Source organism: Camarhynchus parvulus, chromosome 9 (genome assembly GCF_901933205.1).
Source record: "Camarhynchus parvulus chromosome 9, STF_HiC, whole genome shotgun sequence".
Lineage (NCBI taxonomy): Eukaryota > Metazoa > Chordata > Aves > Passeriformes > Thraupidae > Camarhynchus > Camarhynchus parvulus.
In genome coordinates, this window is record NC_044579.1 from 23,343,061 (window position 1) to 23,362,240 (window position 19,180).

The following is a 19,180-nucleotide window of genomic DNA, read 5'->3' on the forward strand; positions in this document are numbered from 1 at the left end:
CCGAGACGGAGGAGGAAATTGAGAATCTGACTCCATGTTCTTAGAAGGCTAATTTATTATTTTATTATATTAAAGAATGCTATACTAAAACTTTACTAAAGAATAGAGAAAGGATACTTACAGAAGGCTAAAAGATAATAATGAAAAACTTGTGACTCTCTCTTCAGTGTCTGACACAGCCTGACCCTGATTGGTCATTAGTCAAAACAATTCACATGTTGGATAAACAATCTCCAAACCACATTCCAAATCAGCAAAACACAGGAGAAGCAAATGAGATACTATTGTTTTCCTTTTTCTTTGACGCTTCTCAGCTTCCTAGCAGGAGAATCCTGGGCAAAGAGGATTTTTCAGAAAATATGATGGTGACAGGCGCTCCCCACAGCAGGACACAACAAACCCTCAGAACACCTCAGATATTACCAAGCAAAGAGGTCCAAGCTTCCTCACCCAGGCCAAATACCTAGTGGGGAAAACTAGACAGCTTATCATCCATGGTCACTCCAGAGCCAGGTTTGTGTGTGCCTAATCCCTCCTGTTCCCCACTTCACACTGCATGTAACACATTGAATGAAGCTTGGAGCTGGATCTGTGCTATACATAACATTTATAGAAAACTGGAAGGACAGAATCACAAAGCATTTGCAGTACAGGTTTTCTCTTGCTGCATTTTCAGCCAGTGATATTCTGGATGCAATAAGATACAAGGACAGAGTCTTTATCTGGAGCAAACACAAAGTAAACTCTACCAAGTACAATCTGAACCCAAAAAATCTCTTTTCCTGAGCATCACAAAAGCATTTGAAAGAATGTCAAACAGATGCCCCAAGAAAATTACTTCCCCTGCCTCTTTTCTCATCCCAAACCCTTATTATTACTTTTTGATTGATTTTTTTTGGCTCTTACACACTCTCATGCTGCTCTTCTTAGGTGGGCTCTATACAACCTTCCCAGCTTTCTTTCATCCCTCTAGTGTTCTCGCCAATAAATTATTCTAGTTTTATGAAAGGTTTCTTTTTTATTTCATAATCATTTTCTCTTGATCCAAAATGAGCTAAAACTCAGTGGTTGGGTGTTTTGTTCTTTAATGCAACACTTGGTCTGCCAACAGCCTTGAAAATGTATTTCAGCCTTCTCTGTTTATTTGAAAGCTGTTTCTTCCAAGAAGGCTAAGAATAATGTGGTTACCATAGTTTCCTTATCCACAACCAATAAAATGCAGCTTGGAATACAATAAAACAAAGCTGAGACTACTCACAAAATGTGACTGAATGAGTGAACACTGAAATCTTCACCCTACATCACTCCTAGCACCATGGAAAACACCCAGGGCTAATCAATAGCCACCTTTTGGTGCAGCAGGGAAGCTGAGGATAAAACTGTCCAACTACCAGATATTGAGATATTTCAATTCCAACACTTTGGATGTCTGCTGCTTTGGAATTCCCACCTCACAGATTCAGTGTTTCACTGCAGAGATTTTGTGCTTTTCTGTAATCTCTTGTTCTGGGAAGCTTTGCTGAGGCTCACTGAAACCAAGTGATGGATTAATTACTGCTAGGAACCAGTTGACAAAGTAAATAATGAACTGTTTGTTCTTACAGTTTTGTTGGCTCCTAAACAGGCAAGATTCTAGGGAACAAGCCAAAAATAATCTTTCCTCTTTCAAGTCAACTGGCCAACAAAACCCCACATACACTTCATAGATTATACAAATTACACCTGCTTTGGACACATCCATTTGCTTTCCTGATTACAAGTGAGGGGATTTTACTCTAATAAAAGGAACTTTTAAGAAATGAAAGAAAAGCAATTGTTCTCAATAAAGAAACACCCACCACATGCACAATGGTGAGACCTGCTGGCAAGTTTGTTTTTTTCCTGATTTAAAAATACTTCTAAAGGGAAGAGGGAAGGGAAGGGAAGGGAAGGGAAGGGAAGGGAAGGGAAGGGAAGGGAAGGGAAGGGAAGGGAAGGGAAGGGAAGGGAAGGGAAGGAAGGGAAGGGAAGGGAAGGGAAGGGAAGGGAAGGGAAGGGAAGGGAAGGGAAGGGAAGGGAAGGGAAGGGAAGGGAAGGGAAGGGAAGGGAAGGGAAGGGAAGGGAAGGGAAGGGAAGGGAAGGGAAGGGAAGGGAAGGGAAGGGAAGGGAAGGTACAGAGCATATCCTATTTGATGCAAGCACCTGAGTGGGAGGGAAGGAGAATCCTCCTCCCACAGACTCAGTGCATGCCTTGGGACTGACCCCTGTGGTGCCTGGGACTGTCATCAACACACCAGATAAACATGGAAGAACACAACTCAAGATTTTCTGGTGTTCTGCTCGTGTTTTCTTGCCAGTGACAACAGCCCAAGACTGCTGAGTTTAAATTAAAAAGCTCTGGCCATGGTTTGATAACCCCTGGATGTAAGCAATAGGAAAAGAAAATAAAGTAACTCCCTTCCTTAGCCCAGGCACCCAGGGCTGCAGGTGGGGATTCTGAGCAGTGGGAGCAGGAGAACTGCTGGAAGAGCATTTGCTGCTGTTGTTTCTGAGGAAAAGCTGTTACGCTCACTGTGCAGCTTTCTGGAGCTTTTTCAGACCCCAGGAACACCATCAGTGGGTGTATCAAACACACACACTGAGAGCCACACAGTTTCAGTTAGAAAAGGTATTGCACAAGAAAATATAATACTTCTTTCATCCCTGCCTTCTCATCTTGGGAAGGTCATGTGTAGGAATACACATGAGTAGAGGAAAGAGAGAAAAAGGTGTAGGAGTTCAAGAGATCACTCATGTGGTGAACATGCTCCCCTCTTTCATGTTCACCTCACAGAAAAAGCATTCTGGGTGTAGCAGGATGCCAGCTCTAATGCACATGATAAAAAATAGTACTTTTACAGAAAAAACATCTTAGATCTGTTAGTGTGGTGCTCATGGCATTGCTTAGACCAAGTAGTGCATTTTTAAACTGCTGATGTCATCTTAATCAGGATCAGCACTATAAAAGAAAATAGCTAAAAGACAGGTGTTGCAGTAAGGTAGAAAAATTATAAAAGAAAGGCCTCACAAAATCAGGCCTGCTCTGCTAAATGGATAGCTAGCCTGCCACTTCTTCTAAGCAAAGCTAGCACTTTACAAATTCCCATGTGAAAGCAATCCTGGTGTGAGCAGTTCCTTAACATAATCTATTCCTAGGTGAAAAACAACCAGCACCTACAGAAACATTAAATCCATCCCATGAGAAGCAGTGAAGAAAACATGTAAAGTATTTAAGAGTAGAGAGATTTGATGGACAAGTAAAATACCTTTTACTAATCAATAAAGTAAGAAACAAGAAAACTAGTAACCAACTGGAGTCACACACAAGGTCTATAAAACTGTATAAAAAGGAGCGAATACGTGAATAAAGAATAGGCTTTTTCCACCATGAAGAAAATGGAGTCTTTTGTGATTTATTTCCATAGACAGGTCTTTCACATCCCCAGAACAAATATACTGGGGAGCAGGAAGAAACAGCAAAGACCAAACCTGTATCAAACTTTGCACCCTTCTTATCTATGAAAAAGAAACAGGTAGACCAGGGATTTTTCCAACATTTCCATTATGCTTTCAGTACAACACACTCCAAGTCTGAACTTGTTCAATGATGTTTTTAACAAGTTCATTAGCGTTTTTAAACTTCTTACTCAAAAACATCCAGGAGGAGAGGCCCTGTGGCTCTGCATGGCCTTGGGGACAGCACCTGGATGGACAGCCCAGCCCCTGCTGTCACCTGGCTGTACACGGGGCCCACAGTAAATGACATTTAAAGCCCCATCTGCTGTGCCATGACCAGCTTGGCTCTGGTTACCAGAACCAGACCCAGCAGCTTGGCTGTGGTTACACAACCAGAACCAGCAGCTTGGCTGTGGTTACACAACCAGAACCAGGAGCCTGGCTGTGGTTACACAGCCAGAACCAGGAGCCTGGCTGTGGTTACACAGCCAGAACCAGCAGCTTGGCTGTGGTTCCAGAACCAGATCCAGCATCTTGGCTGTGGTTCCAGAGCCAGAACCAGACCCAGCAGCCTGGCTGTGATTACCAGAACCAGCAGCCAGGCTGTGGTTCCAGAGCCAGACCCATCAGCCTGGCTGTGGTTCCAGAAGCAGACCCAGCAGCTTAGCTGTGGTTCCAGGGCCAGCAGCTTGGCTTTGGTTCCAGACCCAGATCCATCATCCTGCCCATGTTCCCTGACCCAGACCCATCATCCTGCCCATGGTGCCAGCACCATCAGCCTGCCCATGGTCCCAGGGTCAGACCCATCATCCTGTCCAGGGTCCCAGGGTCAGACCATCAGCCTGCCCATGGTCCCAGAGCCAGCACCATCAGCCTGCCCATGGTCCCAGGGTCAGACCCATCAGCCTGCCCATGGTCCCAGGGTCAGACCCATCATCCTGCCCATGGTCCCAGGGTCAGACCCATCATCCTGTCCATGGTCCCAGGGTCAGACCATCAGCCTGCCCATGTTCCCAGAGCCAGCTCCAGCAGCCTGGCCACCTTCCCCGGCCAGCAGCCCCCTGCCCTCCCGCACAGGAGCGCACCCACCTCGTTGATGGCCAGCTGCTCGCCGCCGCCGCCGGGGTGGCCGTAGCGGTGGGCAGAGCTGCGGAAATCCTCGTACAGATCCTCCTCGCTGCCCACATCGTCCGTCAGGGCTGTCTTGTCCAGGCCTCCGTCAGTGATCACTGCAACAGCAAAATGCACACGTTGGCACACAGCACAGCATTCCAAAAACAATCAATATTAAAAAATATTTCTCTGCACCACCATATAGATAAAACCATTTTTTTTAATATAACACTTCTAAAATTTCATCTACATTTAATTCTATTTCTCTTCAATTACCACCAAAAATGTTTTTCATTTACAAAAGCAAAACATAACCTATTATTCCATCAAACATTAAAAGTAACCCATATAATTTTAAAAACTTACATTATTAACTCGTAATATTAAAATAATTACCCATATAAAACACACAAAAAATCATTTATCCATCAATATAAATCAAAATATAAAAATAACTTTAAACCTTAAAACTTCAAAAAAAAATTCAGTGCTGCCTAAGTAGCACTGAAACAGGATGGCACTTCTCTGGAGCAAGGGGCACCATAATGCAGCATAAAGTGGAAAAAGACAAGGAAACTAGAGAAAATTTGGGTCAGAATTCACCCTCATCCATACCTGTTCTTCAGAGAATTTTTCTCCACCCATGTTTAACCCCCATAAATGATTGTGTCTTTTTCTAGACTGGAAAATATGATTTTAAAAAAATTTGACAGCTGCTGCATGTTGCAAAGAAAAGACCAAGCAAGAATAGCAAAACAAGGTCTGAAAAAAGGCACAGGCAATGATGGCACAAATGTGATTTTATTCGGACCTTGCTGGAAACTGGACTAGGTAACAAGAGCTCATGTCTGCCACTTCATACCTTGAGGATTATGATTTACCAAATCCTATCTGGCCAAAGGAAATCTCAACCTTTGGGATCAACCTTCACCTTGCTCTTTGTCCACACACTTATTTGAGAATCGTTTTTAATACCTAAAATGGTGTTTGCTCCAGAATGACCCATTATTACCACAGGAAGGCCATTCTGCTCAGCACAGCCCCAAACGAGCTACAGATAATGGAGGGTTCACAGTCTGCATCTACAGCAAACACTGAAATCTCAAGGCTGAGGGAAATAAAAATGTGGCATTTATACTCCTTGCACAGAAGAAAGTGTCACTGCATCTGTTTCATGGGCAGGATCTTTTTCCTAAAGTCTCCTTGAGGTATTAGCAAATACCCTGCAGTGCCATGTGTGACATTCATCCCATCCCTGTACTGGTTCCTGAACATGAACCTTCCGTTCTGAAATCTGTGAAAAATGACAGTGATTACAGAAACCACTTGCTGACATATTCCTCTGGATTAGCAACTGCCAGGGCAACAGTTTCCATGACAAAGCAGCAGGCTTGACAAAGATTCCTGTGCATGAAGCACCTACACAGGCATGGTGCAGAGAACAACAGAAAATTATATAAATTGTGATTTCAGTAAATGGACTTGACATGACTACAGGAGTAAAACTGAATGACAACACAGACATTACTATCAGCACACCTGGCAACAGTCTTGTGCAAGTTACATCATGTGAGCCTCCAAATTTTGCAGAACAGGTGAAAAAAATCTTTTCAGCTTGACCTTGTAGAGCTTTAATAGCAGAGACTCACAAAGCTGCTCTTGAGCCCTCCTTTCCCTTCATAGTGCAAGTGCCTCTTATGCACATAATTGTGCCATTGGGTCAAAAAATGCACCCTGTGATTTATTAGCTTATTAATTACCTGAAACCAAAGCTGCACCACATTAGCACTGAAGGAAGTGCTGACAGACTTCCAGCCAGACCTGCAGAGTTTGTCCCCATCAACACTCTCAGTGCTTGGGATGGTTTGTTAAGGCTGCCCCACCTGATCTCTGCTATTTACAGGGAGGTGGAAATTCAGTGTAGCAGCTATCAGTTCAATGCAGTGACCTGACATCAAAATGATGAGTATGAGCTATTTTTAAACTAAATACTTGCTTGTTTATGCTTTGAATTCAATAAATAGGCACAACAGAGCAAAGATTGTCTGAAGCTGGGACTGCACTTGGTATTGATGGCAATTCAGGACACAGAGGTGCATGTGAGTTATGATTAAAGCAGAATTTTCTGAGCAAGTATGGAACTACCCAACCATTCAACTTTAAGTGACATTTCACACAAAAATCAAGCATTCCCCTAGCTTTGCTCTGACACCTCACATGTTCATTATACAGAAATTCTGCACTGAATATGTGCCAGTAGTATAGATTGCATATAAAGCAATTCTGGGGTTAAGACCTAGTCCATTAATATAAAACTCAAAACCAGCTGGAAGAGCACTGATATTATAATCTCATGCAGAGTTACTGGAACTTTAAAAACTAAATTCAAGGGCATTAAAGGTATCACTTTTTGCTCACACACTCTCTGAAAAACCTTTGATAGTAATGAACAATTTCCAGTGTGTTAGTGTAGCACAGAAACAAATTAAAAATGTTTTTCAAGAACAAATAAAAATAAATCATTTATAAGAAGCAAGTCAGCAGTCACTTAATTCAAAACTCCTCTGCAGCTCTCTGATCTCATTCTTCTCCCTTTTACACATGGCTTCATTGCTTTCCCCTTACACATCTTCTGCTATTTTCACTGCTGAAAGTAACCTTCAGCTTGAAAAATGTTTATTGGCATCTTTAAGGCTTTTGTTTTCTGCCCCCACATTTTCCTATTTGTTCTCTGATCTGTGCTTAGATGAAAAAGCAAAAGCTCCAGGGAGGTATTTATCTGTGTTACTTAAAATGCTCTATACCTCTGCTAAGTGCCTTGAAAGCTGCGCTTGCTTTTACCAGAGATCTGTTTTTCCTCTCTGATCTTACCAAGCTCATCAATTCTCTGCTGTCTCAAGACCTGCTACTGCATTTGGGATTAGTTTTGCTGGCAAAAAAAGAAGACATATTGCACCAAAATTATACTTCACAGGCATAAGAAAGTTCTCCATCCTTGAGGAAGAATGGCCCAGGATAGCAATTGCACATCTTCCCAAACTAATGCTGCAGGGAAGAATTAAATCGATAAAAAATAAGGGTTTGCTCTGAAGCAGGTTAGATGAAAGGCATGACCACAAATAAATAAAATAGTAGTCTGAAATGGTGACCCAATGCACTAGAAAGCCACCAAGGAAGTAGGAGAATGAAGGCTTTTAGTGTAGGAACTGACTTAATGTGCAAAGCATAAACTAGGTCAAGTAGAAAAGAGGCAAGCACTATACAAAAATCTTAGAAGACAAGTTAGCAGAGATTGCTGGATTGCCTATGAGCCTGCCCAGAGCACAGCACGGGCTGGACACTGTGCAACTGCACAGGGGATAATTCAGGTGCTTCATTCCTGCCACCCCCAGGTGCTCATGTCTGTCTGACACTGAATTCAGTGGCACAGTCGTGCCTGGCCTCTCTGGAGCCCTGACCTGACCTGGCCTTCCCGGGCAGTCAGGCCACACCAGGGAACAATGTTCTGTCAGAAAGTAAAGCCAGCATCAATTAACTCAAGCAGAGTTCTTCATATTTATACCTCTGTCCTGATAAATTTCACTAAATATGGTAACAAATCCCACACACAGGATCAGAGGGAGGGGGAGTAACCAACATTTAGTACTACAGCCAATATGTGCAAGAACTAAAACTGTTTCCTGCTGCTGTTAGTCCTAGCCCAAGCTTGGGATTTATGTCATTCCAGTACAAAAGCAGATGGATAATGCTAGCAAGAGCAGCTCACAAAAGATTGCCACACAAACTCTTTTTTAATGCATCCACACAGATAAAGTGTCAAAAACCTGACTCCATGAAGAAATATCTTGAGGATGTGAAGCTTTAAAACTCATACAAAACGTGTCACTGGAACACAGGTGCCCTGTGTGCCTGGCAGAGCACTTGGGCTGCACTCAGGGACTAAAGGGAAGGGTTCTGTGCAAGCCAAGTGAAGCTTGGCCAGCTGGCCCAGGGGAAGGGCTCACCCTGCTCACACCTCCCCACAGGGTCTGGGATGCAGGTGTAAGCAGGCAGCAGTGGGAAGGGTCCTGCCTGGGCTCTGCTTGTGCCCCTGCCTTGCTGCAAGGCAATGCCAGGCAGCTCCAGGAGGTACAGACACACAGCTCCAGAGCTCTCCATGGCACCAGGAAGCCTCTGGAGCTGTTACCAGCTCTGTGCTTCACAGGGAAGAGCACTCAGTGCCCAGAGGGAGAGACAAGCCACAGCTGAACAATTTACTGCCCCCCTGGCATCCTTCTCAGAGGTAAATGGGGTCATTGGAGGGCAGCTGCCTGCATGGGGGGTCTGCACAATCCCCAGGTGACACTGCAGGACAAACCAGTGCGGCTGCACTGGGACAGCCTTGACCTGTTGCCTTATATATTAAGACAGTGCACGGCAACAGTTCTATTAACCTTACACTGCAAGGATCCCATAGCTCCTAAGCTTCATACCTTCTTAACGCTTCTCATGGAGCAGCTCCTCTGAGCAGTGACTCCTCTGGATCCTTGCAGCACCCTTTTATGGCACTTGTTCTCATTAGTTACAGGTGTTCTTAATTTCTAGTAATTGATCCCAGCTGCAACTCATGGAGGGGTAAGATTACATTCTACTGCCCCCCTACATTGACCTTCACCACCAACAGGGATGGCAGGGAGGGGAAGACAGAGCAAAGGTTTTGTGTTGTTCATCAAACTGGCGGGAAGACGAAGTTGGACTTGGATGATCTACTGGAGGTCTCAGAAAACAAATGTTAACTGCAGCCCAGAGATCAGCTGAGACTAATGTCACCAGTTCCACACATCTGTGCTCTGCTCCTCTCTCAAAGCATGGACCTGCCTCACACATTCCATGTGCCAGGAATTCGTGAACACAAGTTGCTGTCAAACAATCAAAAAAGAATAAGCTCAAACAAAACCCCAAATCAAAGTAACACCTAAAAACTACATACACCTACCACCATAAAAAATAAAGGAATATAATCCCACCTTCTCAGTGGAAAACTATTCTCACAGAATAAATTTCTAGAATAGTTTCCTTGGAGGAGTTGGACACTACAGCCCCAAATTTAGCACAGCCTCTTAAGAGAGCTCTCTCAAACTCACTGAGGTTTATGTCTCAGCTGGAACAAACCCCAGCAGCTCCCCAGTGGCAAGGAGCTCCAGACGTGTGTCTGGGTCACAAGCCTGAACAATGACCCAGGACTGAAGGAAAATGAGCTGCAGGCACTTTCCCAAAATGTTGGTTATCTGTTTTCACTTGACTTACAGTCTACAGCTTTTAGGGGTAAGGCTGGGACAGGAATCTATGATGATTACAGACAGCTTGGAAAGCCAAGAGCATCCATAGTTTATTAAAAGCACATTATATTGACAAAGAGAACAATTTTTCCTGTATTTGAGTTCTCTCTTTCAAGTGTGCTTTTTCCACATCCACCCATTTCATTTGTCTCTGCAGCATTTACATTTAAAATAATTCACCAAAACAACAGTAGGAGGCTGATTTACACTCACAGAGCAAATTATTTCAGAGCTAACAACATCATCCCCTCTGCCTCAGTGAGCAGAGATTGCTGTGGTTGTGTGCAGCCCACAGGAAAGCTCAGTGCAGCTGTGCAGGAAGCACTTCAAGAGATTTAAGATGATAAACAAGTGAAGCATGGGGGTGGGAACCACACCCAGACTCCATGGCCCGGGTGAGAAGAGCCCCTCTACCTCCTCTTCACCCTTTTGGGGTTGCTGAAGCCTTGTCTCCTTGGAAATAGAGCTGCAGCCTCCATCAGTCCTGCTCTCATTATGTGCTTCATTTATCAGATGCTGGTCCAGAGGTCCCTCTGCAGCTGCCACAGTGAAATCCATCAGTGATGTCACCCCAGCCCTGCCCCAGCAGTGCAATTCTGCAGCTCTCCCTATGCTCATGGACCCTCCCTCAGCATTCTGCTCATGCTTGTGGGCCAGTTTAACAGGGAAAGGGAAGTCAGGCAGGGAATTAGCAACAAGGGAACAATGACCAGTTAGGATGAGCTTCATGGGGAGAAAAAACTTAATAAAACAAAACACCAAAACAAACCAGAAAATCACCAGGAACCTGGTCCTTCAAAACCAAGCCTAGAGAGCTGAGGTCATTAGATGACATTTCTGAGTAGGTTACAAAACCATATTAAGCCAATCTCTCAAGGAGAAACCACAGACTGGGAAGGAAAGACAGAAAATATTTAAGTAAGCAAGCTTCATCCCCTCCATTTTAAAGAAACATTAAGAAGGGAAAGGATTCAACATAACAAAATTGAATTAACATTTTGGTATAGTGCCACAAACAGAATTTCTTTTGTGAATGAAGCCAGTTCCTAATTAGCTGAGGTAAAGAGCAAATTGTGCTTGAAAAAAAAAGACAGCTCTTCAGTGGGAAACCAAGCACAGATCCGCTGTGGGTCTGCTGGGCACATCACCCAGGGTACCATTCATCAGCAATAATGCACTGAGCCACCCACTCAGGTTTCAGGAGTTTTTAAATCCCAATTAGAATCTAAATGACTTGCAGGGAGGCTTAGGGGAGTTCTCAGCTCTCTCGGGTAGCAGAGATAATTATGGGGAAGAGAGAGGTGGATTATGAATGGCTCTGCAGCTCTGAGTCCCACATCACCACGTGCAGCTTGGCCCACTCTGCCCTGGCACACACAGGGCACACACAGGGCACAGAGCTGCCCCCAGCCCCCCCCTGGCTTCTTGGGTGATGGCACAGATGGGAGAGGGGCAGAGATTTAACTACCTTTGAGGAAGAGTGGACACAGTGGGGAAAACAGATACAAAATCACATAAATGTACTTTCTTCATCCAAAGCCTGATCCTTTGTCAAAAAGTGCCCCTGTTGTACTGCACACAAACTATTAATTCACTGGCCTTGCTCCCATCACAGCTACTGACTTGGAAAAAAGCAGGCACGTCCTCCTCCTCCTGCATGTATTTGTTGTTTGTTTGCTCAGGTCTGATTACTCATCCAGAGTGGCTGTTTGCTCTGGTTTTGCAGACGAACGTCTCTGCAAATGCTGTTTACTTTATGTCTGGGCAGCCCTGAACACAACAGGGGCCAATTTCAGTTCAGTCCTTTAAGCCCTATCACAATCTAAGCACGAAGGCAATGGCAGCAATCAAAGCTGGCAGACAAATCCTTATCCAGGTACGTTCTTTACCATATCCCTGGCAGGGTGTGCAGGTTGCAATAAATACCTGGCATGTCATTTGCTCCCCCAAAAATGAGTTTTATTCATTGAAGTGGCTGCAGTTTAAAGCAGTTTGGATGTGTGTGTGTCTAGGTGAGACAATCTACCATCATTTTTTTGAACATTTCCTCTGTGAAGACTGAAATGATTGCTTTTCTCTTTTCTAACAGGTAACAAGCACTGACACTCCAAACTCATGTGGAATTCTCACCTGTCCATTCCACTCTGCTGCTTAGCCCTGTGTCTGCTACATTTGAGTAAAAATCAGACCAAACTGCTCTCCCTTGATGTGAAAACCACCAGCAGCACCAAAGCTGTCCCTTCTTCAGAGCACTGCATCCCAAAACGCTGCCTGGGGAGCAGCACACTCCTGCTGGAGCGCAACCAGAGGCAGCTCAGCTCAGCAGAGTCCTCAGGGAGCCACCAGCTCACCTGCAAAGCTGAAAATGCTCCATCCCTGCATCCCTAGCCACACATTCTTATCTAGAAATGTAACAAAAACTGAGGAAATTCAAGCAAATGGGCCAGGAAACCAGAACAATAGTTATTTACAGTGGGCAACACCTACTTCAGCAAACATGGGAGATAAAGCAGCATCAAAGAGTGTTAGTACAGCTGACAAGCCTGACAAAAATGGACTGGAAGAGATTTTGTCAATAAGGTTCCAGGAATTTATTTGTTTTTATCTGTTTATTTTTAGAAGAGCATCAGCTCCAGATTTTCAAAACCTTATAGCACATCCCACAAGTTGGAAGATCAGCAATCTGGTAAAAAAAGACACGCTGATTATTCCCACAGACTCCCCTAGATGATCTCAACTTGACACTATTTCAGTGCATGGCAACTGTGGCATCACCCCTGGAATCACCTTTGGGCTTCTCTCAGCTTTTGTTTGCACAAATAAATGAAACTTGCCTGTGGGAATGTGCAAACACAGGAGCCACACTTATCTTACTGCTGCTGAGTCTCATTGCTCTGCCTTCACCTCATCTGTGCTCATCTGAACCAAAGCCCTGGTGCATACTCAAGCATTCAAAAAATCTTTGTTTTAATTCTCTTTTTTCTCTTCCAGAATGCAAATGAAAGACCCTTAAACCATTCAGACAGAACAATATTTTCAGTCATCACTAGCCCTCAAATAAAGGACCTCCAACAGAAAATATTCCCCCATTCTCTCAGGAATTGTTGTCCCTCCTGCCTCTGCAGCTGCTTTCCAAAGACTTAATTGGTGATTTCTCCATGCAAGTGCTGTTATGTCCCAAATCTCACACTGCCCTTGTCTCTTTCAATTCTATAGATTCAGTGCTGATTTGCTTCACCTCTAGAACAACTTCCTCAGAGCACTCACAGGAGCATGGTAGGAACTCAGCTATCCTGGGCTCTCACAGAGCCTCCTGTCTTGTACCTGGTGCTTTATTAAACAAAGGAAAGAACACAGACCTGCTGTAGGAAATTCTGGTTGACTTTTATTTCCTGGAGGTCTCAGGAAACAAATGTTCACTGCTGTCCAGAGTTCAGTTAAGACTAATGTCACTTAGCACAGGTCATGTAGTTCCTCACGTCTGTGCTCTGCTCCTCTCTCAAGGATGGACCTGCCTCACATTCCAAGTGCCAGGAACTAGTGAACACAAGTTGCTGTCAAACAATCAAAAATAAAAAATGAAACCCATATTTCCAAAGATTCTGCATTTTTATTCTGTCTCTACATTCAAGCACACCCTCAAGAGACCAAGAGCTTGGTAGATAAGTCTTTGCTGAAGATTTTGTTGCCAAAAAGCAAAAAATTTTCTTCAGTTCTAAATCACAGTCTAGAAACAAGAAAATTCCCTACACACAAAGTTTAACTACTGGCCTGAAAAAACACACTAAAGATGGCTAATATGATTTTTATGAAGAATTGCCACTAGGACGTGAAACAATTCATATCACAATAGTCTCTAAAATGTTCCACTTGGCCATGCCAACTTTGCATGGAAACAAAACAGACACAGGTCTTTCTTATAATGGCATCATTCACATCATAACTTGAACCATTAAAAATGAAGAATTGTTTTCATAATAATTTAAAGCCTTGGCAACGTGGCCACTTTGGTTAAGGCAAAACTCTCAGCAGAGCCTGGAGGAGGCCTGCAAGCCCCAGCCTGGGCTGGTGAGTGGCACAGGCACTGGGCAGGGGCTGCTTGAGGCACAAAGAGCCTCTGCTGGCACTTGGGGAAGGCAGGCTGTTTATCCAAGTGTCTGAGGACTGGTTTAAGAGGCTAACTTGGAACACTTCAATTTGAAAAATGTGACCTTTGGTTTCTCCCAGAATTCTGCATAAATGCCATAAATTTAGTCTTTATCTTGGTGAAGCTATCCAGGCTGACAAGTGGCTTATATCTATGACCTTGGACCACAGAAGTAATTAAAAATGAATGCCATGAGAAGACTTTCAATTGCTCTTGTGCATTATCAAGTATAAGTCTCAAGGGGCAGCAAGATTGTTTTGTTGACATTATTTTGCATGACCAGTCTTCATCTGGTTTCATGCTGGGGATACAATATTTTCATTAAAAATACTTTTAAAACTGCTTTACCTATAGGAAATCCCTCTGTCCCAGTTTATATTTTAATCTGAGTTCTAAGAAAATCCCTGAGCTGAAGCTACCAAATATTTCTGAGGGGAAAACAGAAAATCAAGGATTAATATTATTTAACTACAAGTACCACAATAGCTAAGGGATCAGGCTTTTTGCAGCATACATTTGAATCACACAATGCCACACAAAGGAGTCAAAGCCAGGCTCTGAATTAGTCAGGGGAATTCTTTGGTGTTATTTAGAACAGATTTGGGAGATCAGCTCTGAGCCAGCTACAGGACAGATGCTGAACATGGCCAAATGTAATCAGTTTTTATAGCAGAGTAGAAAAAGCCACAAGAGCACTGCCAGTGGAAGGTGGGTGCAGAACACCAGGGCACCACATCAGCTCAGGGACCTGATGGACAGAGACAAGGTGGAAATCCAAATTCACTCAGACTCGGCATATTTACACTTGTGTTAGCACAAACTCTGCTCCCAGAGCACAGGACTGGCTGGTTTTAATCACCAATACCTGTGCTGAAGAGCAGCTGTACAAACCAAGGCAAGGTTGGAGCCCTGGGGCTTGGCTTGGCTTGGCTGGGGGTGCCCTTCACAGCAGATCCAGCTGCACCCCACACCTGCCAGCCCCCACACCTCTCCTCCCCAGGGACTCCACACCTTCCTGCCAGTGATACGTGTGAAAGTGAAAGAATCTGCACTGAAATAATATCAAATAATAATCAAACAAATAGCATCAATGCTATCACTGTACATGGACAGTGATATTCTTATTAAATGCATTGAAGAACTCAAGGACAGGCCCTACAGCCTTATGCATTTGATTTGTTCTTCTGGGCTGCCCACTGTGAAGCACTTGTTCCCTGGGAGTCTGGGCATGCAGATATGATAGATTACTGCAAATCAGATTTAAAGAATTATCCTCAAGATGCTGAACCTACTGATTGATGCATCTCAATAAACTTTCTAATATCATAGGAACAAAAGGAGGCTTTGCTTTCAATAAATGAAGTTTCCTAGAAAAGTGGTGTGAGAAGGTGCCTCATGTCAGAGCTCTTCCACAACATTCAGCTCCAGGTCTGAACTGTGGCTGGATGTGTCAGATGCAATCTCAGCCTACAGCAAGAAAATTCTTCCAAGGAAAACATTATTCCTCTTGAAATCCATTAAGTATTCCATTCAAAGCCATTATTAATAGCCCCTTTAAAAGGAAAAAACCCATTCTGTCAAGGTCACACTGGCCAGGGTGCCTTTCATAGTTAAATCCATCACTTAGGATGTTTACTGTGGGCCTGGAGAAGGAAATCAGAACAGCAGAGTTGGGCAGATCAGCATTTCAGCAAATTGTGAGCCTGAGATGCTAAGCATGCATTTTGAACTGTGAATTCCAAATGACACATTACCACTTCCAGATCACTGCATGCAACACAGAATATTTTGGAGCTTTGGAAACTAATTTAGCAGTGGAGCCCATGCCCAGCTGGAGATGGTAAGAATGAAGCACAGGCAAAGGCAGCTGTATGTGAGGCACTGGTCAGAAAAGGGAGATTCTCCTGGAGACCTGGCTGCAGCAAAGTCATCCTTGCAAATCTGACACCAGTGGGGAGCTTGCTTGCAAAATACACCCAGGCTAAAACAGGAACATCCCTTCAGAGCAGATCTCTGTGTGCTCTAATGCACTGCCCTGGCTAACAAACCTACAATTCCTCATCAATTTTTTGGATTTATGAAACCAGCACAATAATCTTTTCACTCAAGAGCAGGTATGTCAAATGTGATCTTCCCTGTGTTTAGCCAAACTTTAAAATATTGAATTCCACAGTGCCACTGCTATTGGATGCTGTCTGTGTATTTTAAACTGGCTGGACACATGGCCTGGTCGAAGTGTAAACACAAAATCTGTCAGTTTAGATCATATTTCTGTAAGACCAAGCTCCTGGCTAATTTTCATATTCATCATGATTTGTTCTGTGCAGAAACATCTTCCTTTAAGTTAAGGTATGGCTGTCTCTGTCTCATAAATTCAAATAATTATTTTTGTGTTCAGCTTTGGTGGCATTCCCCTGCACCAAAAGCCCAGCTTCATCATTTCTGAGTGACAGCCTATGTAATGCAGGATTATTACATCAAAGGACAACACTGAAGTATCAATAAAGGAAAGAGGCCCTCAGGAGACTACTGTCAAAAGATATAAATTTCTTCCTCTGATATGAAAAAAACCCTGCCCCAACCTCTAAAACAAATTCCCAAATGATGTCCATCCATCCTGGAAAGCCATCCATCTTTGCTGTGACAGTGACCAGTGCTCTCAGCACCAAAAACATTTGTTTCACCTGACAAGTAAGGGGTGTGGAGAGTGAGCTGGAGAGCCCAGAGGAGGGAAACAGCAGCAGGACAAGGCTCAGCCTGCACAGGGCTGCTGTGCCTCACCTCAACAGACACAGATATTTCCCCAAAAGCAGCCAGGGGAGATACTGCTCTGCTGCTCCTCAGCTTCTGTAAAATCCTTCAGGAACAGGTGAGAACAGTGAGTGTTGTTGATTTATTCTAAAGGAGCTTTAAAAGAGACTTATCCTGTGATTAAAATCAGTGAGTGAGGCACGTAGCATGCAGTGGGGACCGTGGAAGCTGAGCATGCTGTAAAATTCATTAAAAATTGAGAATGCTTTGTTAGTCTGATGCTTTGTGAAGGCTGCCCTGGAGCAGAGGCTGGACAGAGTTAAAGAATAAAGCAGGGATTTATTAAAAGACCTTGGGCAGCACAAGAGCCCAGCCAGGGCTGCACCCAAGATGAACCAAAATGGTCCCAAAATGGACAACTGCTCACGGGGTCTCTCCCTTGGATCAGTTCTGCTCCATTTGCATCTTGCAGTTCATTGTCCCATTCCAGCTTTAGCCCCTGCAGCCCCATCCTGCTTGTTTTTCTCTCTCCAGCCCACGGTGTTTGTGCTCTTGGGCTGAGATTTGGATCATTTCTCCTTGGTGCCCAGCTGGAGCAGGAATTGTTTTGTCTCCCTGCTCTGTGCACAGAGCTCAGCATCCCCTAACATGAAGCCCTGACCCACACACTAAAGCAGCACAGAACCTGAAAAATAGAAAAGCTGAAACCTGAGGCATCAACTCCACAAGGCCATTTGGGTGCAGCAATGCCAGATATGCCTGTGCTGTGTGGCATGCTGCATTCTGAGCTGCAGCCCTCCTGTCACCTGCCCTGGGGGCCATGCTGCACTGCAGCCCTTTTGGAGCACACAGGGATGAACAGACCTGTCCCTGTCCCTGTCCCCCACCCTGCCTGGAGAGAGCCAGCACTGCCACCAGCTGCAGTCCTGCACAGCACCAGGGCACACAGTGCAGGGGACTCATTCTTCAGCCGTTCAGCTCTGACCCTTCTACTCACACACTGGCCCAAAGCAAACTCAGGAATCTTTACAAATTAGCTTTTTTCTTGTATCAACAAACCGTGTTGACCACCTCTTCTCCATTTTTTCTTCTGAATAAAACCAAAAGTTGGTTAATAGGGACCTGTATCACCCTGCAGCAACCTCCCCACCCTCAGCAGTCCCAGCATTGCAGAGCCCTAAACCCCACCCCATTAGAGAGCAGCCCCTCCAAGGAGCCCATCATACCCTGACAGAGCCATTATACATATAGATGAGGGATATAAATCTCTTCACAATCCTGTTTCCTCAAACCTTGATTAATTACTCTTCTGTCTGCCTTCTTTCCTTTCCAGCACAAATGCAAAGGCCAGGCTGCAGAAGTGGGACATTCTTCCCCTCAAGCCCGGCTCTGAACTCAGCAGGTGCAGTTGCACTGAGGGCAGGAAATTGCCATTTCTAGACCATGTTCCTGGCGTCTGCTTATCTTTGCTGCTGGAAACGGAGCAAATGGCATCAAAGTGTATCAGAAGTTAAACAATCCCCTTGACTCCAGCATCCCTCTGCTGTAAATACAGTCTGAGCTTGTTTGAACTGGAAATTGTCATTCCTGGGAATAATTGCTCTGTACACAGCACTGCCTCCAGTCGATACCAAGGCACATTTTCTGAGCTGGAGGGTTTTCATTACTAACCTCAGAGTAACCTTAAAGGTTTGGGTTCATTCTTTTCACCACACTGCACAGATCCTTCTTTGCATAACCTCAAAAATGTCAACAGCAAAGCAATCAGAGCAGGCACAACGGTGCTTGCCTGGTTTCAGTGCAGAGCAGCATTTCCAGTCTGATAAAGGCTGGAGAGCTCCCTCAGAGGTGAGAGAAAAATGCACAGATCCCTTTTAATGGGGAACAGATTGATCCTAGATGGGAGGGACAAAAAGAACAGAGGAATTCACAACTGAACAAGGTAGTAGCAGAGAGATGATAAGAGGTATCATTAATATCTCCATTCTAATTAGTACTCCCAGTCTAAAGCAACAAAATAGCATCCTTTTATGTTGGCCTTCTCCATACTGCAGGCACAACAGAGCAGTTTTCACCTGTAACCATCATTTCTCCTCATGTTCTGCAGTGGTTGGGATCACCACAGGTTTGAGTTGTCACTTAGGAGAGGGCTGGAATGGCTGGCACTCAGATGGGTCCCCACAGGTCCAATGACCCCACCACTAAATCTACAGCTTCACATTGCAGCCAGCTGCACTCTCATCCAGCCTTTGGGGAGGAGAGAAGCACGTTGTGAAGGTGTTACATTTCCAAGCAATGGGGTCTGGGACTCAAAAAAGGGACTGGGGTTGGTGAAGAAATCAATAGGTTTTCTCAGTTCCAAAATGACGACAGCTGC

At 44.3% G+C, this 19,180-nt stretch overlaps 1 protein-coding gene across 2 annotated transcripts in view; it reads right to left on the reverse strand.

Moving 5' to 3' along the window:
* The window catches only part of ARHGEF4 (Rho guanine nucleotide exchange factor 4), a 183,444-nt gene that overhangs the window by 46,637 nt on the left and 117,627 nt on the right, over nt 1-19,180 (reverse strand). For both annotated transcript variants that reach the window (XM_030954386.1, XM_030954387.1), the window contains one exon: nt 4,564-4,703. In XM_030954386.1, coding sequence (XP_030810246.1) covers nt 4,564-4,703 — 140 coding nt within the window. The remainder of the gene's footprint in view (nt 1-4,563; nt 4,704-19,180) is intronic.